The sequence below is a fragment of the Gallus gallus genome, chromosome Z (assembly GCF_016699485.2).
Source record: "Gallus gallus isolate bGalGal1 chromosome Z, bGalGal1.mat.broiler.GRCg7b, whole genome shotgun sequence".
NCBI lineage: Eukaryota > Metazoa > Chordata > Aves > Galliformes > Phasianidae > Gallus > Gallus gallus.
Genome location: NC_052572.1, coordinates 22,559,512 through 22,584,747, shown reverse-complemented (window position 1 = coordinate 22,584,747; position 25,236 = coordinate 22,559,512). Strand labels below are relative to the sequence as shown.

The 25,236-nt window shown below is 40.3% G+C and overlaps 1 protein-coding gene across 3 annotated transcripts in view; it reads left to right on the top strand.

The window, feature by feature from the left end:
• The window catches only part of THBS4 (thrombospondin 4), a 38,571-nt gene that overhangs the window by 9,051 nt on the left and 4,284 nt on the right, over nucleotides 1–25,236 (top strand). For all 3 annotated transcript variants that reach the window (NM_001321549.2, XM_040655450.2, XM_040655451.1), the window contains exons 3-20: nucleotides 187–434; nucleotides 1,439–1,544; nucleotides 7,754–7,836; nucleotides 8,283–8,334; nucleotides 9,678–9,850; nucleotides 13,140–13,277; nucleotides 13,669–13,746; nucleotides 15,699–15,851; nucleotides 17,296–17,400; nucleotides 17,618–17,725; nucleotides 18,646–18,805; nucleotides 19,451–19,569; nucleotides 20,369–20,421; nucleotides 22,326–22,519; nucleotides 22,785–22,963; nucleotides 23,944–23,992; nucleotides 24,092–24,288; nucleotides 24,758–24,930. In NM_001321549.2, coding sequence (NP_001308478.1) covers nucleotides 187–434; nucleotides 1,439–1,544; nucleotides 7,754–7,836; nucleotides 8,283–8,334; nucleotides 9,678–9,850; nucleotides 13,140–13,277; nucleotides 13,669–13,746; nucleotides 15,699–15,851; nucleotides 17,296–17,400; nucleotides 17,618–17,725; nucleotides 18,646–18,805; nucleotides 19,451–19,569; nucleotides 20,369–20,421; nucleotides 22,326–22,519; nucleotides 22,785–22,963; nucleotides 23,944–23,992; nucleotides 24,092–24,288; nucleotides 24,758–24,930 — 2,368 coding nt within the window. The remainder of the gene's footprint in view (nucleotides 1–186; nucleotides 435–1,438; nucleotides 1,545–7,753; nucleotides 7,837–8,282; nucleotides 8,335–9,677; nucleotides 9,851–13,139; nucleotides 13,278–13,668; nucleotides 13,747–15,698; nucleotides 15,852–17,295; nucleotides 17,401–17,617; nucleotides 17,726–18,645; nucleotides 18,806–19,450; nucleotides 19,570–20,368; nucleotides 20,422–22,325; nucleotides 22,520–22,784; nucleotides 22,964–23,943; nucleotides 23,993–24,091; nucleotides 24,289–24,757; nucleotides 24,931–25,236) is intronic.

Here is a 25,236-nt window from a genome sequence, read left to right as displayed (position 1 = left end):
CAAGAGTTCTGATGCTTCTGCTCTGAAAGTCAATGTCCCATTTATTCTTAGCATTTATTTCTGCATTTATCAAAGCTGGCATGAGAGAAAAGTACCAGAGCCATTACAGATTTCCACAGAATTTTGCTTGGTCAGTCATAGATTATCTGTCCCCCTCTGATAGTCGTTCTCTGTATTTTGTGCCAGTGGTGCTTCGCTATCTGAAGAATGATGGGAGATTGAACTCGGTGATTTTTAGCAATGTACACCTGGCTGATGGGAAACCCCATGCTGTCATCTTGTGGCTGAGTGGCCTGCAGCAGGAATTGTGTACAATAGAGTTGTATCTGGACTGTCTGCAAGTAGGTGCCATTCAGGACCTGCCAAAAGCATTTTCAACTCTATTGGAGAGATCGGCAGCAGTAGAGTTACGCACCTTCCTGAAGAAACCAGAGGTGAGCAGAAATACTGGGAACAGGTTGAGCGCCTAGAGGGACCAGCAGAGATCCCCTGGATTACTGAATCCAGACTTTTGAAATAAATTTAAGTACAAGTTCCTTATGAAACAGCTGAAATCTCAGCTTCACTGAACCCAGTAATATACTATTCATTTTAAATGTAATTTTCAGCTTGTTTAAAAATAAAAATAAAAAATTACAGTTTCTGTCACTTTTAGTGTGAAGTACTTCTTGGGACTGAACTTTTTGTAAGTTCTTGGCTGATGGAACAAATGCAGCCCTTCATGATCATTTTAGAAGAGCTCTTGGCTTACGCAGGTGCTTTTTCTTTTAATGGTGATCCACATGGACTGAGAAGACAAAATAAGGGGCAACTCAGGTGGGGGTAGATAATGTTAAAACCTCATCTGTTTGACGACAACTAGAGCTTTTCTGCCTCTGTCTTCCAGCCAGGGATTGTCATAGCTTCCTATTGTTTCCATATCAGTAGTCCAAGCTAAAGAGTATCTTCCATCATTCTTAGCATAAAATGTGCATTAGAAGGTGAAAATGCATTCTGCCCCCAGGCTGCGCCCCTGCTTTGTTTCATTGCAGATTTGAACATTGGGAATCACTAAGGTGCCCACCTACCTGATTTGAATGTAAAACTGTTTGAAAGAAAAGATTTCTTTGGATTCAATTCAACAAAATGACTTTCGTATACTGCAGATGTAGAAATAAACTAAAAAGCTGAATTTCCTGGTATGTTAGATCACATGAATTGGAATAGTAGGGAAAAAAAAAAAGAAATAAAAACACAACTATATGAAAATCTATGAAGCAGAAGTTTGAGATTTCATTGCAGTTCAAGTGGTGATGAGTGGTTCTGAAGGGACAGCATAGGAGCCCTGCATGCTCTGGAAATGGAGATCTCTATGAAAAATTAATCTTTCTCTGATATTTCATGTTACTTCCACCACTGTACTCAAATCATGAGCTCTCTGTTTTTCTTCTCACTTCAGGATACACTGGATGAGCTGAAGCTGGTAACTGGAGGAACACTTGCCCAGGCAAGAGACCTGCAAGACTGTTTTCTTCAACAGATTGAATCTGCTCCTCAGTACACTGGTAAGGCCAGCAACCAGTTCATTCAGATACAGGTGCAGAGAAGCTGTGGTGGTGAATATTAAAAATGTGAATATTCTCTGTAGACAAGTAATGATAATTATTTCACTCAGTTGCATCCACCATGATATCCTGTGAATATTTTATAAATAGCTCAGTTTGGAGAGAAAACAAACACAGTTACCAGCGATAACACAAAGTGCTGTTAATCTATGAGAAGAGGCTGTCTGATGATTAAAAGAGGCTTTTTAGCATAACTTCATAAGACCATACTTCTGTTACTGTGATCTATTTGTGTCAGGTTTTGTTGGCCATCTGAATGCCCTGGACATGGTAAGAATGAGAGATTAGGAGAAGCACAGGAGGCTTCAGGGTGTGCTGCTGGAGCAGTTGCAGTGCCTGTGCATCTGTTTGGGAAGAAACAATGCAAGCCAGCCACTATAGTTCTGCCACAAGTTATCTGGCACTTCTGTTCATCTGCTGGGCTAGAAATGTCCTGCCTAGAACTGCAGGACAGTTCCTTGTCTGCCTGTGCTATGTATTGTGAAGACTGAGTTGGGAATGGGGAGAAAAAGAAGGGGGCAGGGGCTGTTCGGATTCCTGCAAGGTTGCACTCTGGCTGAATGCAGTCCCATGTGACAGGCAGGTATGCTCTCTCATCTCTCAAAACAGTGAACCTGGGTTGGACCACCCTATCTGAACTCCTTTCTAGTCCCTGTTGATCTACTTTCTTGCTGAAAGGTAACTGAAGGACCTCACACTGTGCATATAAGATGTAAATATGTGACTGCAGAGGTAGGGAAAAATTAAAGTGAGTTTGAGGCTTGAAATAGGAATCAGGAAAAACTAATTTCCTCATACTTTCCTGTCCTCTGCCCTAACCCTGTGGCATTGCTACTTTAGATTAGAATAGATTTGATGTCACTGGGAGACAAGATGCACAATTTGTGTGAGAGCATCTTGCCTGTCTTATGTGCATGGAGGAATTGGTGCTTCGCAGTTGGAATGAAATCTTCTTTAGCTTTTAGCTAAATAAATCCTCTGCACGTGCTTCTGTTTTCCTGCTCCTCAATGTATGTGTCTAAACAACAAAAAAAAAAAACACAGCTTTATTGTCAAAGGTCTTTTTTTTTTTTTTTTTTTTTTTTGCCTTCCTGTAAATCAACAGGGATTTACAAATGCACAGGAAGGGTAGTTCAGTGATGTGTTCTGGAAAAACTCTCTGCTTTCTGAGCAGCATTTCCAGATTGCAGATTTGAAGCTTTCTCATTTATCACTTTTTTTTCTCATTATAAATAATATGAACTCTAGTAGTACAGAGAAATATTGTTTCTCCCTGGCTGCCTTCACTGTGGCTGAGCTATTTGAACTAGCAGCTCAAATTCTGTTATTTATAACTTTTGAGTGAAATTAGTATCATACTAAAACTAATATTAAAAAAGAAAAAACCTCACATTTTTTTTCAAAGTCTCTATAGTCAGATCCAGTGAAGAAAAAGATGCAAACATTCCAACGTTGATATTAACTCAGCTGCCTTACCCTTTGTCCCTTCTACAGGAGCAATATATCACATAACCGCAATTTTACCTTCAGCCAGAAAAAAAACCAGAAATGTAAATGCTTCCTCCGTGGGTCTATAAGACCTACATATTTTGGTAAAAACGTTTTCATATTAATCAAAATCTTTGGAGGAGAGCTTTTGACCTGAAAAACTGCATGATTTTGACTTTTTCTGATTATTGTTCACTACTGTAGCAGCAGCATTCCTTAGTGCTCAGCACGTGAGACTGAAAAATTAGACACTATAGCTAAGAGCAGTATGATGATTGGGAAAAGGATAAACTTGTATTAGGATCTTTCCCTGTGTGCAGGAAAATAAAGTGCAAGATGTGCTGATTTTGGTAGATGAAACCAGTATGCAATTTTTAATTAGTATCACAAAAATCACGTCAGAATGGACCTTTGGAGGACATCTGGTTCATATAGGCTGCCCAAACCTGGCATAATATTAAATAAATAAATACACAAAAACTGCTGTGTAGCATCAAATTAAAGATTTTTTTTTAAACTTAGCTATGGTTGAAGACAGTGTGGCAACACATAGAGAAACGTATGAGCAAGAGAAGTGTAGTATTCCATAAATTGTCTAGCAATAGTAAAGAGAGCTTTGGAGTCTTTGTACTTGATGGATGTTTTCTTCCATGGATTGGTCCAATTTTGAATACACTGTCTTCTGGCAAGAAGTTCATTACATGTGTTAATATTTCCTTCTGTTTATTTTGAACCTGCCTCTCTGTAGTTGTGTGTGTAGCTTCTGTATGCATTTTCTTCGTGCAGTGGACTGTCAGGAAACCAGTCTGTCATCATCTACTGTTCATCCCACAGTCATGGCTGGTTTCTAATCTTGGCCTAGTAACCAGAATCTCTCTGAACAATGCTTCAGGACTAATTTTGCTGGATTGGTCTGTGGCAGGGTGCTAAAGCCAGTATCAGCTCCCAAAAGAGCCAGAAGAAGGCATGATACATATGAGGCATTTCAGTGGCATGAAGTCTCTCAGCCTGGGGTTTGTGTCACTCTGCCTGGACTGATTAGCTGAGCAGTGAAGCTGGCTAACTGCTCCAAATCCAAGGACCTATACAAGATCCAAGGAAAATATGGGCAAATATGTTCCTGTCATGACCTCAGGCTTATGGAGAAGGACTTCAGTTACTTGTGGACAGTAGTTCTTCAAATCCTTCTCTGAATTTAAGTGTTGATGAGGGATCTGGAGCACAAGTATAATGGGGAGCTGCTGAGAGAACTGGGATTGTTTCTTCTGGAGAAGAGGAGGCTCAGGGGAGACAATGCTGTCTACAATAACCTGAAAGGAGGTTGTGGTGAGGTTGGGAGTTGGCCTCTTCTCCCATGTAACAGTGACAGAATGAGAGGGAGCGGCCTCAAGTTGCACCAGAGAAGTGTAGGCTGGATATTAAGAAAAACATCTCCTCCAAAAGAGTGGTCAGGTGCTGGAACACGCTGCCCAGGGAGGTGGTTGAGTCACCATACATGGAGGTGTTCAAGAAATGTTTAGATCCAGTGTGTCCAACCCACAGGCCGCATGTAGCCCAGCAAAGCTTGCACTGGCAGCCCTTGCCACTTGCTGCTACATATCATGGTGGAAGTTCTGTCCTGGGGTTTGGGAAGGGTACTGACATAATATGACATTATGCTTATTTTGCAAGGAAATACTGTCAGTTTTCGAATATTACAGTTTGAAAGACATTATATGCAGAAAGATGCTGCGAAATTTGATGCACATCACGGAATACTTCATAAAGACAAAATAGAGGAACTGAAAATTCTGTCAGCTCAGCAAAATACTTTGAAAAAAAAAAAAAGTTAAATGAACTCTGTTATAAAAGCTAGTTATGTGATACCAAATCTGATTGCAAAAAAACCAAAACCATTTCCTGACAGTGCGTTTGTTAACAAATGTATGGAAAGCACGATGTATATAATGTGTCCTGATTAAAAAAGAGAAGAAAATAAAAATGGATATTTCTAAAATATTGTTGGTCTCACCAGTCTATAGCCAGGTAAACTGCAGAAATAGGAAAATCTATCAAAAAATGTTTAGAGAATAAAGCTGCTAATTTCAAGTTTTACGCTTTGGCAATAAGTCAAAGTACTGATGCTACAGATACAGCTTAACTTGCCATTTTCATTAGAGGTACTGATAACAAATATAATGTCACTGAAGAAATAGGTGACATTGAAAGGCACAACTAAATCTCTTGATTTGTATTAAACAGTAAAAAACAAACAAACAAGCATTTAAACTAATATAATTAAAATTTTCTTTAACCTTTGTCAACATATCTAGTATAGCTACTGATGGTGCCCTGGTGATGAATGGTAAAAAGGAAGGACTTAAAAAATTAATAGAAGATGATGCAATTAACATTGTTAACTCACATTTCATGAAATATCACTGCACCAGGCATCAAGAAAATCTGTTTGCAAAAACTTCAGTTGATGTCATGCAGGTAGTCATCAAACTCTGAATTTCGGAGTTTCCTTGTGCCCAACTCCTTTGTTTCCAACAAGGAAACAAATCATCGCCAGTTCTAGGAGTTCCTTAAAATTATGGCTGCTGATTATGGGGTCATCATTTACTTATCTGAAGGAAGGTGGCTGTGTAGGGATAAAGCGCTAAAAATTTAGACTTTATGATTTGCAAAGTGAGATCAAGTCCTTTTATGGAATCAATAGGAAAACTTGTGCCAGAACATTGAGATTAAAAGTGGCTCATAGATATAACATTTTTGGTGGAATTGACCAATCATTTAGATGAGATAAACATGTGTCTTCAAGGTCAAAATCACCTTGACTGTGCTATGTTTCAGACAGCAACAGCATTTGAAACAAAAATTATGGCAAGCTCAAAAAAAAAACATAAAACAACAACAACAACAAAAAAAAAAACGGAATGTATAGAGTTGCAATCAGACATTCAACTCAAAGAGGCTTTAATAAGCTCTCTCCTACCAGAGGAAAATGTCACCCACTTCACAGTCACTCCTGATTCATTGTCATCGGTTTTTGGCAGTACACGTATTTGTGAACAACTGCTGTCAAGGATGAAGCACAGGAAAGGTAGTCTTTCACCAAAAATCTCTGATGAACACATTGAGGACTAAGTAGGAAAGGCAGCCACTGCCTTTGAACTGTCCTGATGCATCATTATTTTCACAAAAACAAGGTCATCACACTAGTTTTATGTTTTTGTTTCTCCCTATTTTTTTTATATTTTAATAAGAAATACATTTAAAAAAATGTTACTTACATGTATTAAAATTGTTATATATTTTATATGTGGCCCAAGGTAATTCCTGTTCACTCAATGTGACCCAATTAAGCCAAAAGATTGGACAACCATGTTTTAGAGATTGTGGTAAGGGACATAGGGACATACTACCGTTGCTCACCTGTTTATGCTTTGCTATCTAAATTTGCCAATAGGACGCGTAGTTGATAGCAGTATAACATGTTTAGTCCACCTTAATAGTGGACAGTCTTCTTTTCTTCAAAAGTATTCTTTTCTTAATGAAAGCTTTCAATACTCTCAAAGTAACACATAAATAAACTTCCCTAAAGCCATTGGGCATAATATCAAAATAACCAGCCTGCTTAGAATGCAAATCAGCATGTATTTGTTGCATTTATTTTGGCATACAGACTTTGAGAAGCATATAATAGGAAGTAAACAAATAGCTGCTTGAGAAAGCTGCAAACTCCTAAGTGAGTTGCAAACTGAAACTAGTGTGCTAAACATACTGTTTTGTTCTTCCCTGGCATTGGGTCAAAACTAATGTTTTGTTTGACAAATATGAATCTTGTGTAAAAAATTGTAGGTCTTCTGTTCCTTTCCTATAGTTAATTACAGATGCAACTTTTTTGGTCATTTCTCAGAATTTTTAAGTTATTTTTTGGTATTAAGAACTGTCTGTTGAGAATATGTAGCCTGTTGAGTAGTTGTTTTCTGCACCCCTCTAGAAGGAAAAGTGACTGTGGAACTAGTACACAGAGCATTGAGGAAGAAAAGCCAAGTAACTGCAGAGGTACTAAAAAGGCTGTTTTGGTCAGAGTGAATGCTTTTTGTACATAGAGCTGCACGATGAGCTGGCTCTGAATATTGGATGGTTTCACTCTGGAAAGTGTGCAGGAATTGGTTATGGTGACATGGACTGTACTTAGGCAGTGTGACCCCCATTCATGTGTAGAGACGATTAATGCCTCTTCCTTGCCTTCCTATCCTAAATGAGTTATTGCAAACATTCCCCTTCACTCATGAAGTCATGATTTCATTTAGGGTTACTGGTCTCAGGCTGGTGGCATGAATTGCCATTATTGTTATAGCAGAGAGTCCTGATGCTGACAAAAGGGTAGAAGAATCAGACTGATTTTGTGTGAGAGAGAAGTTTGTGCTTTCTCTAGCCATTTCTGTGGCATACTGTTGAGTTCAGTCCAGTAGAACCTTGTTCATACAAATTCCTCTGTAACAATTAGAATTAGATACTGTGTTTGCTCTAAGCGTAGCTACAGGAGTTAAGCAACAGCAGTCTGGCATACTTGGCTGTTCAAGATGTTTCCATCTTGCATTTCAGAAACAATAATGACAAATGAAAGAGTGTTATGCATCGTGTACTCTTCTGTTGCTGTTTCCCTACAGGTGATTTTAATAGGCAGCTGATGAATCAGATGGTGCAAATGAACCAGATACTGGGAGAGGTGAAAGACCTTCTCAAACAACAGGTACTGTGTAAGGACTTCAGTGTGAAATATCCCAAGCTTTGTGGCTTCAGTGGGGTCACTGGAGAGTTTGTGTAAGCAGTAAGCTTCTGCATAGAGTTCATTGCCTCAGATGCATGACACAGTGGAGAAGAAACAACTTGATGGATCCTGGTACAGGTATATCTGAATTGAACATGAATTTGTTCTGGTTGCTACTTGCTCTCAGTACTGGATTTGCAAATGCATGGCTGTTGTTAAGTATGCCATTCTTGAAAAACCTACTGAACTGAAGTATTACCATTACCACTGTCCTTAACTTTATGGAGTACAAAAAGCAACTGATTTCAAGATAGTGTATGTATTTTGCGTTGTCTGATTGGCATACTGGGAAAAATTGTAATGGTTCTTCTGGCAGCCAGACACAAACTACCTGTATCCAAACAGTGTTTACTTTCTGTGTTCTTAAGGTCAAGGAAACAACTTTTTTGAGAAATACCATAGCTGAGTGTCAAGCATGTGGTGAGTATTCCTGCACTGCTTGTAAAAGGAAACTATATGAGATGTGCATTCGTTTAAAACCTAACATCAGCTTTACTTGGTGTCAAAGAACGTTTAGAAAATCCTGTATCCAAAGATCTTAGATACGTTAATCATATATTTAAAATAGATTCTCACTAGAGAAAAAGCTTTATTTAATAATCTGATTATCAGATGAAAAAAAAAAATTTTATACCTCAGTAGGCTTATAAAAACCCTGTAAACAATCAGTACTGCCTAACAGTGCTGTCAGTTCTTCCTTTGCCATGATGATGTACCACATGTTCCCAAGGAAGGAGACACTATCAAATGTCTCATCATCAATCTTAGTGGGAAGACAAGTGAGGAACCATATTCTGCACTAGCTGATGCATGTCAGTCTGAGAAAAATCACAGATAGTCTGCCTGAACGTAGTCTGATTCTCTGTAGGTTGTCATTGGTTAACAGCAGTAAGATCCAAAAGAAAGTGTCCATCTTTTCACTAAATGAAAGAGAGATATTCCCAAATGGTCCTTTTACACAACTGCAGGACTCAGATGCTTTCAGTATAAAAACAGAAAATAGTCCCTCAGTGGGTGAAGTAAAAGGCCTTACAGATATCAGGTCTTTTTGATTGTTTCTCCAGAACTATCTGCCTTAACAAGATTGAGCTCCACCCAAGTTAAACTATGCTAGTGCTGAAGAAAAAGTCTTTAATCTTGCACAAATGCAAAGATTTAGTCCACACATTGGTACCAGGTGTCAACACCAGCCAGAGCCTTGGAAAATCTTACTTTCGCACAGTGCTTGTCTCTGTGTGTCTGACTCAGTGTGCTTATGTGTCCAGGTGTGCATTCATGGGCTGAAAGCTGTTGCTTCTTTATTTCGTGTACTTGTCAGATATGTTTTTATAAAATCAAGACATTGTTTTTCTTACAAAGTAGTGATGCTGCTAAATACCCAGAAGAGTGCCTCATACCTTCAAACTTTAGTCCCTTGTGCATTTTTTGGTCATCTGAGGACTCTGGCTTTCACAGTTTTCTACCCTGGCCAGCAGTAGATCTGTACTGGGACTGATCTAGCAGGAGGGCCCCCACATGTAACCAGAAGCAGTATGGGAACCTAACAAAACAGCCTTAATTTCCCGCGTCTAGGGATACAACAACCTGCTGGGCCATTGCCAGCATGAAATCTCTTCAGCCATAGCATAGCTGGTAGCAGTGTGTGGAAACACGAAGTCCCAGCTGAGCAACATCCTGGGGATCTTTTCAGAACATTTGCCAGCCGAGAGCCATGATTGATGTTCCTCTCAATTGCTAAAACTGTTCTTCTCTCTGCATTAAAGGTTTGGGAACTGCGAATTTTCCAACTCCGCTTCCTAGGCATACCAAACCCAAGTGTGAAGCAAGTTCCTGCTTCAGGGGTGTCAGGTGCATGGAGACAGCTGAAGGAATTCAGTGTGGCCCGTGCCCTGAGGGACTCACAGGGAATGGAGTGACATGCTCTGATGTTGATGAGGTAAAATAGTAATTTTCACTGAATTAAAATAAGAATCATAAAATCATAGAATCACTCAGGTTGGAAAAGACCTCAAAGATCATTGAGTCCAACCACAACCTAACCATACTACCCAAACTAACAACCCTCTGCTAAATCATGTCCCTGTGCACCACATCCAAACAGTTTTTAAACACATTCAGAGATGGTGACTCAACCACCTTCCTGGGGAGCCTATTCCAGTGCTTAACAACCCTTTCTGTAAAGAAGTTTTTTCCTGACATCCAACCTAAACTTACTCATCAAGATTGTTAATAAAGACAAATAGAAGTGGCCCCAGTACCGAGCCCTGGTGGACACCACTCATGACTGGCTGCCAACTGGATTTAACTCCACTGACCACAAAAATGTACCTGTTTCATGTATAACAGTGGATTGCTGATGCTTGCTGTTTGTGGCATTTGCCGACTGCTTGCATGGTGCATATTAATTCATTCTGATTTGATTCTACCTCCCTGTTTTGCTGTTGCTGCAACTGTATGGAGGTATATGTGTGAGAGCTTGAAATACCCCGTTGGGCTGGGAAGTTGAAGGAGTTTAATCTATTCCACAGAAGATTCAGTAAATTCTTATGTGTGCAGAGCTGCAGGAGCACTTCTTGTTGACATAGGCTTTGTATCTTTCAACTGTAGTGTTCCTGAACTGGCCTTGGAGACGGAAGCCCTCTGTTTATCCCTAACTGTAGTTGTGTTTTCAGCCTAACCTTTAAGATCTATGGTAGCAAATAAGCAATTATTCCTTCTTTTTTTTATTTATGGTTATGATGAAAGCTGTTTTTTTTTTTCTTGTGCTATATGCTAGCAATTCAGCACTTCCTTGTATTGAGGACTGAAGTAATAGATTTACAATATCTTAAATGATGAAACAAAACATTTATTAAGTGAAATGTGTCACTTGACTCAGAACACTTAATGGAAACAACTGAAATACCTACAGCTTCATGCTGCTTCACTGTTTTTCTGTATGATGATTTTTGCCATTACCCTTTAGTGGTTTTATTCCCTCTGTAGAAATGTCTGGATGTATTAGACGAGGGAATCAGGAGAATTAGGTTATTAATTGTGCCTGTGGATATCACAGTACTATCAGTGTACTTGCCTAATGATGTCAGATAGCAAGAGCAATTTCCCTTTTTCACTTTCCTAGCCAACAGAAGATGCACTTTGACTGCTTGTTTAGCTTACTCTCTCCTGAAGACCGTCAGCAGAAAGGCTGCTTTGTGCCCAAATTATCTTTGTGAGGAAAAACACTGGGAAGAGAAAATAGGTTGAGTGTGGCAGATTCTGGAGTTGTAGGCATGTCTTTATTTTGCCTTACATGTGTTTGCTGCAGCAGAAGGTGCAAAAAAAATGGAGGTAAAGCTCTAAAATGTGAATGCAAGAGGTGAATTGGAGACAGCTGTGTTGTGAGTTCCGTGCCAAGCAGCCATGGTGAGAGACTCAGCCCAGGTGACATGGAGCCTGTTGGTATGGGAAGGGTCAGTTTCTTGAGCTGTCCCCAAACAGACACATTGTTCCTCTCTGCTGTTTTCAGTCTTGGAGCAATTCTACCCATGATAGCAGTGTTGGGAAAACAAGCCAAGACTGATGTATGATGTCCCAGTGATTAGACTTCCCTGAGCAATCACGATGTACCATCACTCTGCATGGCAGAACTGATTATTAGAAATATTGAGGAATTCTGCCTAAATGATGTCGTACAGATAATACTGTGCATGCATGGAATCTGTATGTGGACGCTGCTACTAAAATGACAACTTGTTTGGTGCATTTTGTTCACCAGAAAATAGCTCCTGTGGCAACTGATGTAAGCAGAGTGAGAAAAAACAATAAATGGCAGTAGCCTTTTGTTGCCTAATAAAAGGGTCTCTGTCATGTTACTTGTTTTCCTGGGTTAGCTGAGGCTGTAAGTAAAGTAATTTATTTTTGAAGGTTCTCTAGGAACCTCTTCTAGTATAACAGCTTTCTACTGAATGAACTATTTCTGTACTTCATAAAAATTGGCATTTAAAAAGGTGCTCTTAAAGAAATCTATGAAAGTGAAGAAGCTTCTAGATTTCTTTAAGAGCTACTGTCATTCTTCCAGAGGCTGTTAACATATCTGCAATAAGCTCCCTCTTTTACCATCTTGAAGACATTGCTTTCATAGGCTGTATTCTGAGCTGCAGCTCTGCTCTGTTCATGATGTAATTTGAGTGCCCTCTTCTGGATACAATAAAAAATCCACATTAAATAATTCCCTATGCTAATTGCAGACATTATTCCATTGAATCATATCCTCAGTTACTAGTCAGTTACTGAACAAGTTTCATATTTGTTATTGTACGTGAATGTGCTCTGGCTGGTTCTGCCTTCATCTTAGATTTTTTTTTCCTGTTAATTATGGAAGGAGAAAAGACACATTATTTTAAACTTTATTATTATTATTATTCTTTCTTTGTTTCTTATGTATTGTTGTTTCTGAGCCATAAGCAGTGTGAAGATGAGTTAATGTTTTCTGTACTTCTACAGATACTACTTAGTGGCTAGTGTTGATACTTGAGAGGCAGCAGTACAGGATGTAGTTCCTGAACTGGCACCCGCAAGGAAATGAAGTTAAAACCATCCTGTAAAACCACACAAGGCAGTGAAATAAGTAATGTCTTTAGTCTAAGGGTGCTGCTATTAGTGTGTGGTATTCTGGGAGAAGTGCTGAGGGTTGCCCATGAGCTTCTGGTCTAGAAATGTGTGGGTGCCACTGCCACATGCCTGTTCATCTGGCTCATATGTTGTATTTTATTTACTTCTGACTATGAGATTTGCCCAAATACAAACAAAAGAAAATGCCACTTCTGCTTCTGTGTGTACAAAACACAACTGCAGGACCATATGTGGGTTGCAACCCTCTGCTTTCCTGATAGTGTCTGGGCCCTTGCAGTGAGATTCTCATCCTCCAAAGGAGATTAACCTGCCCGACAAAAGGAAGGATGAGAATCAGAGCTCAGGGCATCAACTACAGGCAAAAATGAAAGAATGAAAGATTGTGTCATTTAAATTACAGAGTTAGCTGAAGACCACCTGGAACCATACCTGAAACTTTTCTCTCCAAGTCAGCTGTGAACAGAAGATAGAAGAACATCCAGGCATTTGCATTTAACTTTACCTAGGCAGGTTGACTGAGAGGTCTGTGCACACAGTCAGACTCTGGACGTTACTGAAGTGCAAACAAGTGCTCATTTGATTTTTATTTTTAATTTTTTTTCCCCTTTCAGTGTCGTTACAGCCCCTGCTTCCCTGGAGTGCGTTGTGTCAATACTGCTCCAGGTTTCCGTTGTGAGACCTGTCCCCCAGGATATACAGGACAAACTTTGCAAGGAGTAGGACTCAGCTATGCCAAGAACAATAAGCAGGTGAATGACAGTATCCTTGCAGTAACTTCCATTGCTTGGTGATAGTTTATGTTAACTGTGTATCAGTATTGTATTTTATTTAGGTTTCAGTCATTCCACACTTACCTAAGAAGATATTAAGTTGTGTTTTCCTGCCTTTGGTGTGAGTATTAGAAGTTTAATAATTAGGAATAGTGTGGAAATTCTCTGTATCTCACAGTATCTTTTCTGAATCTGTAAGTGTTTGGAAACTTGTCTAAAAATTAAGGAAGTGGGCATGTCTCTGTCATTCTAAAAGTGGTTTCAGGAAGAGGCTATGGCACTTCTCTAGACTCAAACTTTGGTGGCTTTTCTTCAGACTTAGATCTCAAGCTGACCTGTGTATTATTATATTGGTTTTTTTTATTGCTAGGTCTGCTTAGACATTGATGAATGTCAGAATGGTGGGCATGGAGTCTGTGTTCCAAATTCTCAATGTATAAACACTTTGGTAAGCAATTTTTCATTTCTGATATTTATTTATTTATTTATTTATTTATTTATTGTAAAAGATTGTTTTAAAATTCCTTGAGGCTAGAATTGGATTTGTGGCTCTCATTGAAGAACTGAATAATATGTTCTGTTTGTTGGCTACATCTAAACCAAAGAATCTCTGCCCCTTTTTGTAAATAATAATGAAATAATCAACACTTGATTTGGTATTCATATGTCTGCCTGAGCTGTGTACACATTGCTTTCCATGAGGACTCATAATAACTCGTCTTTCCACACCCTCCAGTTATGTGTACTTATGAGCGTGTTACGGCAAGGAACCTCCTTTCAAAGATTTAATCTTTCCTTCCTCTCATCTTTTCCTGTAAGGAATTGCTGCAAATAAGCTGTTCCTCAACAAGATTTTGTATAAGAAGTCTCCACTTTGTAAGGATATTTATATGATACTAGATACTGCTCTGTGTAATCACGGAGAAAAGGAGAGCTGCAATTGATAAAGCACATTTAATACGGGTGGATATTAATCCAACCAGTATAGCACAAGCAGTAAGAGTTTGAAAGACGTTAGGATCAAATAGACTGTGTGTATAAACATTTTAGTGCTATAAAACAATTTGGACCTTTCACTTAACTGACTACTGTCAGTTTTTTTTTCCTGCTACACCTGGCTGCATAGAGCAGACATTGTTCAGAACAAGAGAGGGTTTTAAAATAACCTGCAGGTTAAAATGGGGTCCTATTTTGCAACCAAATATTGTTGAGACTGCCAGCAGTGTTCCATGTGGTGTGTGTTCCTTGCAAATAGTATTTCTAGGACTGCACTCACTGCTTAGTATATTAGTCTCTACGCATAGGTATTTTGGTGTCTGGATTGCATCTGTTGCATGTTACAACGTGTACTGCATGACTAACCTTCTTAAAGATGCTGTCAGGTCTGGTTTGCACAGGTCAACAAGAGGCCCACCAGCTGTCAAGCATCAGCACACAGATTTTTGCTCCTGTGTTCTTTTAGAAAGAATTTGGTCTGGAAAAGCTGCCTTAAAGGAAGGTTTAATGCATACCAATGCTTGATATAGACCTAATATACTGAGAAAATTTAGCCAATTCCGAACCATGATGTCAATTAGAAAACATATAGACTGTTACATTTTATAAAGGTCATGCTATTTGTATAGTCAGTGATCATGTGATCATGTCAGAGGTTCATTCATCTGTATATGTTTCAGACTGAAAGTACACAGATGGCACAGAGTTCAAATTTAGGAATGCAAGACAACAGTTGCCCAGTTGAGTAGTAAATTCCTCTCTGTCATGACGGACTGGGATACCCCAGACAGTCCTTCCTGTAGACTTTGTGTAGGAAGAGTGAAGTTGTCTGAAGCACCTTAATTTCGCAAAGGCTTAAGTTTGTCGAAGATTGGTCTATTTCTTTTCTTTGACAGAAGTAATTATTCTTGGAATCACAAATATCTTGAGTTGGAAGGAAGGAAATACAGGGGAGTAAATACAAGATGAATTTCCTTGACTTTCTGCAATTATTGTAGCCAGTCCAGCTTAGATAAACAGCTGGATCAGCCTTACACTGGAATAAGAGCATCCAATCTGAATAAACAGAAGCTGCTTAGAATTTTACATGAAGTTCTGACCACTTGGAATTAGCTCAGAGTGATACTGGCAGAAACAGTGCATCATGTGGAACCTGTTGTTGCTGCGGGACTTTTCTTTGGCTAAATAAAAAACTGGTCTTGACAGGTGTGAGTTGAGCTTGTTTTAGAGTTTGTACTGGGGGAGAAAATCCTGATTTCTGTGTGAACAGTCTGTTCACAGTGCAAGAAGCCTTAGTGAATGAATTTGCACAGCATAAGCAGTGTGACATGACTCTTGCTCACGCACTTGCTTTAAAAAGAAGTCTTTTAAAAGGGGTTTGCTAGTAACATTTTGTTCTTACAGGGCTCTTATCGCTGTGGCCAGTGCAAATCAGGATACACAGGCGACCAAATCAGGGGGTGCCAGGCTGAGAGAAGCTGCAGAAGTCGAGCCCTCAATCCATGCAGTGTCCATGCCCGGTGTATTGAGGAAAGGCGAGGAGAAGTGACATGTATTGTGAGTTCATAAATTCATTCATTTGCACAATGAATAACAGCTAAAAGTGAACAAGTCCCTGTGGTCATTTTATCAGTACAGCTGAGTAACCAAACTGCAGCGCACTAACCCAGATCAGTTATGAAAATAACCAAACTGGGTCTATCTTGCAATTTATTTCTCTCCTGCAGCACTTCTATAGGGCAGCCATACTCGTGTGTCCTATTTGCTGTGTGAACTGCATACATTTGTGTGATTACAGTTTTTTTGGGGAATGGTTTTTATAGACCTTCTGTATTCTCCCGAGAAAGGACTCTCTCTGCAACCTATTGCTGGGAACCTGCTTTAGCAGAGGGGTTGGACTTAGTGATCCCCAGAGATCCTTTCAACAACTGCGGTTCTGTGATTCTTTGTGACTCATAAGTGTCGTTGTACAAAATAAATCACAAGGGCAATTCCCTCTCCTGGTGCTCTGCTGAGTGGAGGAATTTTTGACTGCATAGCCATAAGTAGGGATCCTGTCAGCATACCCACAGTGCTTGTATTGGTCTGCTGATAGAGATGGTAGGTTTCCAAATGAGATCACAGATTGTATGCACAGTATAGGCTGCATTGTGCTTTTCTTCCCTGGAAGCAGCAGGGCATTTAGTGGCATATGACTGTCTATTATAACAGACTAATTATATTTTGTAGGTTTTTTTGAGGTTGTAAGGGGAGGGGAGAGTCTAATCCTGTGCTCTAAATTGGGATGCAGTGCATGCTTTTGCTGGCACTTGCTTTGGTCTCATTTTAAGGCCATCTATTTCAAAAAAGAAATGAGGCTATTTTAAGTCCATGCGGTAATGGGAAGATACCTAGAAACTTGTATCAGAAAAGTCCTTGTTTTCAGGGGAGGCCATATGAATTTCTCTGCATGTATGTTCAATTACAAATTGGGGTTCGCTTTGAATAATACATATGTCATTGGCTAGGAGAAACTTCTGTGCTGATGTACTTGTTATGCCAATGCAAACTCAGTAACTGTCAGAACAGTTTTCCATTAAAATAGCCTCTGGTCATTGATGTATTCTGGAGATACTGAATAAAACATCCAGCTAATTCTTGGTCCCTTGCTGAGGTGCTATGTGCATGTTCTGTCTCAATGCAACATTTATTTTTTTCAAGCTGCAGGTGAAGAACCAAAACTGACTCCTGTTGATTACTTTAAGAAATGTATAGCTCCCGGTGAAATCATTAGGTGTTGCAGGCAGACAGTCCATTTAAAACAAAGCCTTAGCTTATTCTAGTTGTTCCTAGACACAGAGAGTTTGAATTACAGATTTTCTTTCCACACTGGGAGATGCTGAGGTGTGTTTTATTATACTACAATGCCTCTTTATGCTTCCTGCCTATTAGTATTTTCAAAGTTGATATTACTGCATTGACCTATTAATCTTTTGGTAGTACTGCCTTGTTTTATTGATAGTGTGGCATTGGCTGGGCTGGTGATGGTTATATTTGTGGAAAAGATATTGACATTGATGGCTACCCTAATGAAGAGCTCTCTTGCCCTTCTGAAAGCTGCAGAAAGGTAAGAAATTCTTTCTTAATGCTCTACTAATTCTAAGATTTAGGGGATGAAGAGTAATGTAAGAAACGTGACAATATGTATTCATCTTTTTTCAGGTTATTGAATTCCTGTGAATAAATTCTATCTCATTTAATTAAAACAATAGAAAATCAGATATTTTCATAATTTTAATGACTTCATCTCACAGTACACCTAACATGTCTCACTTCTTATTTAGGACAATTGTAAGTTTGTCCCAAACTCTGGACAAGAAGATGCTGATGATGATGGGATTGGAGATGCCTGTGATGAAGATGCAGATGGAGATGGCATTCCCAATGAGCAGGTGCTCCGTACAGATGGGGGTGCAGGAGTCTGTGCAGACAGAAGGATCTCAATTTACTGCAGTAGGCAGTGAATTTGGAATCTAGTTCTCTTCTTTTGCCAAATATTCAATACAGTTCACTTTCAGCAGCTTTTTAAATCCCACTTTTTTTTTTTAAATGTAAGACACCCATTTATAAGACCTAAATAAGCAAAACAAAGCAAGACACACAAAAAAAGCTGAGGCTGCCCTCCCAGCCTTAAGTCCCACCTACATATGCTCCATTATTATGTGTTAGCATCAAATTCTACAACTTTTTATTCAAAGAACTTACGTCCTCCTTTCACTGTCCCTTAACATGACCTGTAGGAACATTACCTATATCACTACCTTTTTTAAGAGCTGTTTGTTGTATTATTACCTTTCTTTTTTAAGAGCAGTTTGACCAGGCATCATGATCAATGAGAGTTACAGAACCTGCAGAAATCAACGGCTGTCTCGCCAGTAACTTGAAAAAGCTTTGGATTGCATTCTGAAAGAGATTTTTCCACGTGGGGACACTACTGCAGAATATATCAGAACATAAGCTCAGATTGTAATTTTCCAAGTGTTTTAGCTTTATTTTGAGTCTCCACCGGAAGAGGGCCACCACCTTTCATTGAAAGCATCTACAGACCTTGACAAATGCTGTTGAGATGCAGGTTACTTATGTAGACCTATCAAAATGAGAATCAGTTGTGAAAGTCATAAATAAATCTTTATGGTACTCAGTGTTCATGTTTAATGTTCCTGCAGTGTGTAGTACAAAGCAAAGCTCTGAGGGAGGTAGTGAAATCTGATCCAGAGCTAATATTCATGTAAAATATCATATGGCTCACTGAAGTGGAAATGCAAGATTCATGGCTCTATTCATATATGATTTGGATCTGTGTCTCTTGCAGGATAACTGTGTCTTGACTCCTAACGTTAACCAGAGAAATAGTGATGAAGATATCTTTGGAGATGCCTGTGACAACTGCCGCAGTGTCCTGAATAATGACCAAAGGGACACAGATGGTGATGGGAAAGGAGATGCTTGTGATGATGACATGGATGGAGATGGTTGGTAACTTCATTTACAACTTTTGGGATGTTCTTGCCATTTATCCAGAAATTGCTGTGCATTACAACAACTTTCTGCCAACAGCTCCTGTCACGTAACACGTTGCCTTTCTTCATGAAATCTCTGCTTTAAGTAATTTTCTTTTCAATCAATGTATGCCTTTTAGCTTCCATTTGAAGTGCATGGAACAAAGCTTGGTTTAAGTTAAGGTCGTTGATCATTCAGTAACTCCTTGAAGGTGCTAACATACCCTAGGGTATCCAGCTGCTGCCTTTGTCAAATGCTTATGTGCTACATGGTGTATTTTGTCCACTGCTGCAGGAGTCTTGAAAGAAGTATGAAAAGTCACTGTCTTTCAGGTGTAATAATGAAGATAAAATATTTCATCCTATAATGTAACAGAGAACAAGACAGAATGAAGTGTGTGTAACTAGTGAGGGATGTGTGATTGGATTGAAAGCTGTTGTTGTTCAGCAAGATGTTTCTAACAGTGGTTAAATAAATGGATACGCATAAGAAAGATTTGCAGTGCGGATTTATAACGTCATTGCAAGTTTAAGTAGTTACTGAAAAAGAGCAGTGTCTCTTCTATTCTTGATATTGATTTTTTTTTTTAAACTAACATCCTGTCCACTTTTTGCTAGGTATTAAGAACCTTTTAGATAATTGTCAGAGGATCCCCAACCAAGACCAGGAGGACAAGGATAACGATGGTGTTGGTGATGCCTGTGACAGCTGTCCTACAGTCAGCAATCCAAATCAGGTTAGCAGGCAGAGGGAATAAACATTCACACTTAAGGAGATGGACTGCTGAGATCCAGAAAGACCTAAGAGAATGAGGCAGCCCATACAGACAGTGTTTGTCTTTTGACAGTAGGTATTCGGGAAGGTTTTGCAGAGATTCAGATGCTCCTAGCATCGAAAAGGAAAGCCACCAGGTATATTCTTCTATCTTTGGATGTTGTTAGCATCACTTCCCTACCACTATCGCCAGTGTCTTCCATCATCGTGCTCCATGTGAGCCTGCTCCAGTCTGACAGAGTCCACTGCCAGACTCCACACAGTGATGTGATTTAGTTACTGTCAGTATTTCTTTCATGAGGACCTAATCCTATGTCCTTACTTAGCAAAACTTTCATTACTTATAGATGAGAAGTCAGTGGCGCTTTTGATTTAACTTCTGATTAAACCCTTTGTAACTAACAAATACTGGAAACTTTAGAGAAATCTGTTAGATTTCTGAAGCCACTGAAGAAATGAACCTAGATTATTATGTGTGGTATGTATCTCTAGAGACTGAGGAATTTTACTTGCGTTTCACCTCTTAAGCTATTCCAATCGAATTTAAACCTGCTTATTCATCATTCTCTTATTTTTCTGTAATAAAACAGACTTTTTGATTAGAATTAAGATGCAAAGAAGGAAATAGGTTTACAAAACAAATGTTTTTCCATGCTTTCATTTTAATTGTATTTGATTTGCTTATGTTTTATTTTAATGTTGCCATTTTAATAGATGCTCTCCGCACCTGATATGGGAACTACCTCTGTTTTCTTTTGCAGTCAGATGTTGACAATGACCTGGTTGGAGATTCTTGTGATACCAATCAGGACAGGTATGCTGTATCATGGTTCATAGCAGCAGAAGGGAAGTGGATTAGACTAGTCTTGAGCCAAAGCATGGTAGTGGTTCCTGGAGAGCTGTTATCCTGCATATGAGGCTGGATTCAATTTCAGTACCTTCTCAAAAGAACATAATTTCAAAAAACAACAACAACAACAAAAAAAAAACCAATGTTGTGATTTGTAAGCCTTGTTGGATCAATTGTCTGCAGCAGTAAAGGAGCCCTTTACCCCAGCCCCATGTTCACACCTACTTCCTGTGAGTTCCTGTGGAAATGATACTCATAACAGCTCTCTGTCTGTAAAACCCAGAGCACTGCTCAGAGCTTCTTAGTGAGGGAGCATGCTTTTTTCTTCTTTCCTTTATTTTTCATTCTTTTTTTTTTTTATGCTTTAGCAGAAGTTTCACATTTAAGAGGTATGTGTTTTTCCATAAGAACAGTGTTTCAGAATTTTATTATCATGTACAAAACATTTTCAAATACAACCCTTTGCTTTAGGACAGCAAGAGTGACAAGGCTCAGCTGCAGTCTTCATGTTCAGGGGAGCATGTCCTGTGACAAACTGCCTTCTGCCTGGCTGGAAGTGTGCTCTGCACAGCACACTCTGGGGGTGGCAGGGAAGTGCTCGCTCCAGAACTGACACAGCCAAGCTGCAAAGTCTCACCCTGGGGCCATTGGTGGGTGCTGTGGCCCAGGATGGCGAGTGCAGGGGAGCCTACTTCACCACGTCTGCTTGGAGCATTCCCAGTCTTGGTGTAGTAGCTGATGGGGGCCCCCATTGTTTGGGAACTGTTTTAAGTAGAAAGGCCTTGTTTATTTCTTGTTTTCGAAGAAGGACATTTTGTTCTTTCCTGAAACCTAACTAGTGTGTAGGAAGTGTCTTCTGTTAGACCACGTAGACCTGAGGTTAACCTTGCAGTAATAGATACATGTATACAGTCCTCACTGCATTTCACCCTAAGAACTCGCAGGCATTGGTTGTTCTTACCTAAAATTTAAACCCCACTTTTATCAGGGAAGAACAGGTGGGAATATGGATACCTTTAAACTGTAGTGCTGCCACGCTTGCAAAAAGATACTGAAGGGAAACATCCACACTTTCCAAAAACTATTTTGGTTATGATGTATGTATAATAAGCACGTCTGACTTCAGGACACTGCTGTAGCTCTTGGCATAGATCTCTGAAGTAAACTGCCCCTACAAGGGGATAAAATCTCATCAGAGTTGTGCACCCACAATACTGGGAACACAACAATTGTGTTTCTTGGGTTCAAAATCAATACCAGCTATACTTCATGCAACCAGCGGGTAGCACCACGAGTTGGTGTGGCATGTGGCAGCTGCAGAACTCCCTCCTTACTGCTTGGCCTCCTGGGGAAAAGTAACATAACAAAACTCAGCATGCAGGAGGTTGAAACTGTTGCTTATTTTTAAACAAGTCTGATTTCTGGGGCTCATGCAGATTATCCCATAGATTTCTCTCTCACTCGTGCTCAAGGATTCATGAGCTCCAAAATGGAGAATAGAGATGCTTGCTGTTGACCCCTTGCTGTGTCGCTGTGTTTTGACTGGTGACACTGCAGTTACTGGAAGCACACACTTGTTAGAATTAAATGTCATGTGTACCTTTCCCCACTCCCTGTAGGGCTTCCTTGTATTTCCTTATCTAGGTATTTTTATAGCTTCAGGCCTAGCCCTACATCTTCTGCCAGCTTATTTTATGGCCTCCTTGTCTCCTTGCTGCCCAACCACCCCAGTGATACCAGGTTATGGTGTCCCCCCTTTTCAGTTTCCCAAGGATGCCCCTCATGGATATCTCATTTAGGTGCTGGTGTTCTCCCCATACAGAGGTGGGAGCTGATGCCTCTTTTTCTTTTTGTCCCTGTGCTTGCAGTGATGGCGATGGGCACCAGGATAGCACAGACAACTGCCCCACCATTATCAACAGCTCCCAGCTGGACACAGATAAGGACGGGCTGGGTGACGAGTGCGATGAGGATGATGATAATGATGGCATTCCTGATCTCTTGCCACCAGGCCCTGACAACTGTAGGCTAGTCCCCAACCCAGGGCAGGAAGATGATAATGGTAAGTCAGGCCTTCAGAAGTGGTTTTGGTGCTTGCACACTGCATCCTTCCCCAACACATATGCTGACTGAGACTCTGCACAGTTGCTATGTGCATGCAGGGGCCTTTGGGCCAAGGCAGAGCTCCTTGTGTCTCATACAGGAGACACTGTAGCTGTCAGGACAGAAACTCTGCCTGCTCCTTGGAGACACCCAGGTTCAGCAGCTGTGTCAGTGTGACTAGTTGCTGCACCATAAGTTTACTCTCACTTCTCTGATGTGTTCAGGTGATGGAGTTGGGGATGTCTGTGAGTCTGATTTTGACCAGGATACAGTAATTGATCGGATCGATGTCTGCCCTGAGAACGCAGAGATCACCCTGACGGACTTCAGGGCCTATCAGACTGTGGTGCTGGACCCAGAGGGAGATGCACAGATTGACCCCAACTGGGTGGTTCTAAACCAGGTAAAAATGCATGTTTTTTCTCACCAGTCTAAGAGCATTTGAAAAGCTCTCTACTTGTCAAACTTCTTGCAAATGAATGAGAAGTGGAAGCTGCTGTTTTGTTGACTACCCATACTTTTGTATGGGTGTTAACAGTGGAACAGTTTCCCTTCAGTGCATGATAACTTGAAGCTTTATGCTACTTGCTTACTCTAGGGAATCTTTAGCAGGGGGGTTGGACTAGGTGACCTCCAGAATCCCTCAAACCCCTACAATTCTGTGATTCTGTAATGAGCTAAAATAACTGTAGGCTGATTGACTAGTTCTAGATGTGTTTCACTGCTGCCAGAAGTCAGACACAAGACTTGTGTCACTCTAATGACGTAGTAAAATTTCAGGAGTCCTTTCTAGAGTTTGAAAGTCTGACTTGCTGTATAGCAGAGCATCTGCTCCTAAATGAAGTCCAATAAATGTTGTTTATACTAACACATTTTAGTCTTCAGGAGGGAAACATTTTCAGAGTCACAAGAAATGGACATTTCACTCTCATTGTCAAAATCTCTGCCAAATCAGCTGAAAGGTATTAGAGACCTTCCTCTGCCTAGTCCTGGCAGTCGGTTTAATCCTGAGCACCGTGACCAAATTCTGCAAGTGAGGCCCTGCAAAAGCCCTCATTTCCCATTTGTTTTTTCCATCTCATCTCCAATCCTGGCCAGATTCAGTGATTTCAGAAAAACTGGGGCAGGGAGGGAAAGAACACCGGTAAGTCCAGTTCTGCACGAAAAGAAAAATCACTCCCAACTCTGTGCACAAAAGCAGATGAAACATGAGGATTTGATTATAGCTTTCTTTTTAATTCAGAGCTGCAAGTGTTACAGACATGTTATGAGCATGGGGAGGAAAGGCATGGAGAGGGTGCTAGCAGGGGGCCAGAAGAGGCTGCCAGGCTTAGCCAACCCAGCTTGTCATGCACACTAACCACCCTGAATTTAATCTTACAGGGCATGGAAATTGTGCAGACTATGAACAGTGATCCTGGCCTTGCTGTTGGTATGTGCGCTCTTCTGAGATTCAAGTCTTACAGCAGAAAATCAAATAGCATGTGAAGGCTTTTTCTGCAGACTTGGTTTTAACCTTGCATCTCCTTAGGTTACACTGCTTTTAATGGTGTTGACTTCGAGGGCACTTTTCATGTGAACACGGTGACAGATGACGACTACGCTGGTTTTATTTTTGGCTATCAAGACAGCTCTAGTTTTTATGTGGTAATGTGGAAACAGACTGAACAGACATACTGGCAAGCAACTCCCTTCAGAGCTGTTGCAGAGCCTGGTATTCAGCTGAAGGTATGCTCATGCCTCCTAGCTGGGGGTGCAGTGGTCATTACAGTCTGGCTGTGGGCTAAACCTTCATGCCAGGCATTGGCCCTTCCGCCTGTGGTGAAGTTGTCATGCTGTGTGTTGGCCGCGCTGCCCAGCTGCTTTCCTCTCCCTGCATTGGGTACTAAATCTGTTGTCAAACAGCTGCCACTCAGCCCTCTTAATCAACACAGTTTCTTAAGGGTTTTTATTGGCAGTCCTCTGTCCATCAGCTGGAGTATTAAGTCCCTGCTCTGGCTGACACCTTGCCTACTTCTCCTTGGTCCTGTGTATTTGATTATTTTTCTATGTAAGCAGTGGCTGCAGTTACAAAAGAAGTTATGGGCATGCGAGTAGGAAGGAAGGTGCTTCTACAGGCCTCCCCACTACAAAAGACTTAGTGCTGCTGGCAATTACATTTCTCTGTTGTCAGTGCTTGAAAAATGTATTTCTGCAGGCTGTGAAATCAAAGACAGGCCCTGGTGAGCACCTACGCAACTCCCTCTGGCACACGGGGGACACCAGCGACCAGGTCAGGCTGCTGTGGAAGGACCCTCGAAATGTGGGGTGGAAAGACAAAGTCTCCTACCGCTGGTTCTTGCAGCACAGACCCCAGATTGGGTATATCAGGTAAGAGTAAAGAATAGATAAGGTGAGTGCAGATATATGTCTGTCTAATTTTTTAAACACTTTTAAAATAATCTGAAAATCTATGGAGTGTCTGTGCTTTGCAGTCAGGAAGCTGTAAGAGGTTAGAATTGTGAACTTTCACCTGCATTTCTTTTTCTAGGGCAGACAATTGCAAGCTAAGTCTTTTGTAACTGATGTTTTCTTACCATGTCTGTTTTAACTGCCCTACGCTACCAAAACACTTAATGGCTTTGAAACCTTGTTTCCTCAAAAGACATTTTAAAATGTCTTAATTTGGATCTCTTA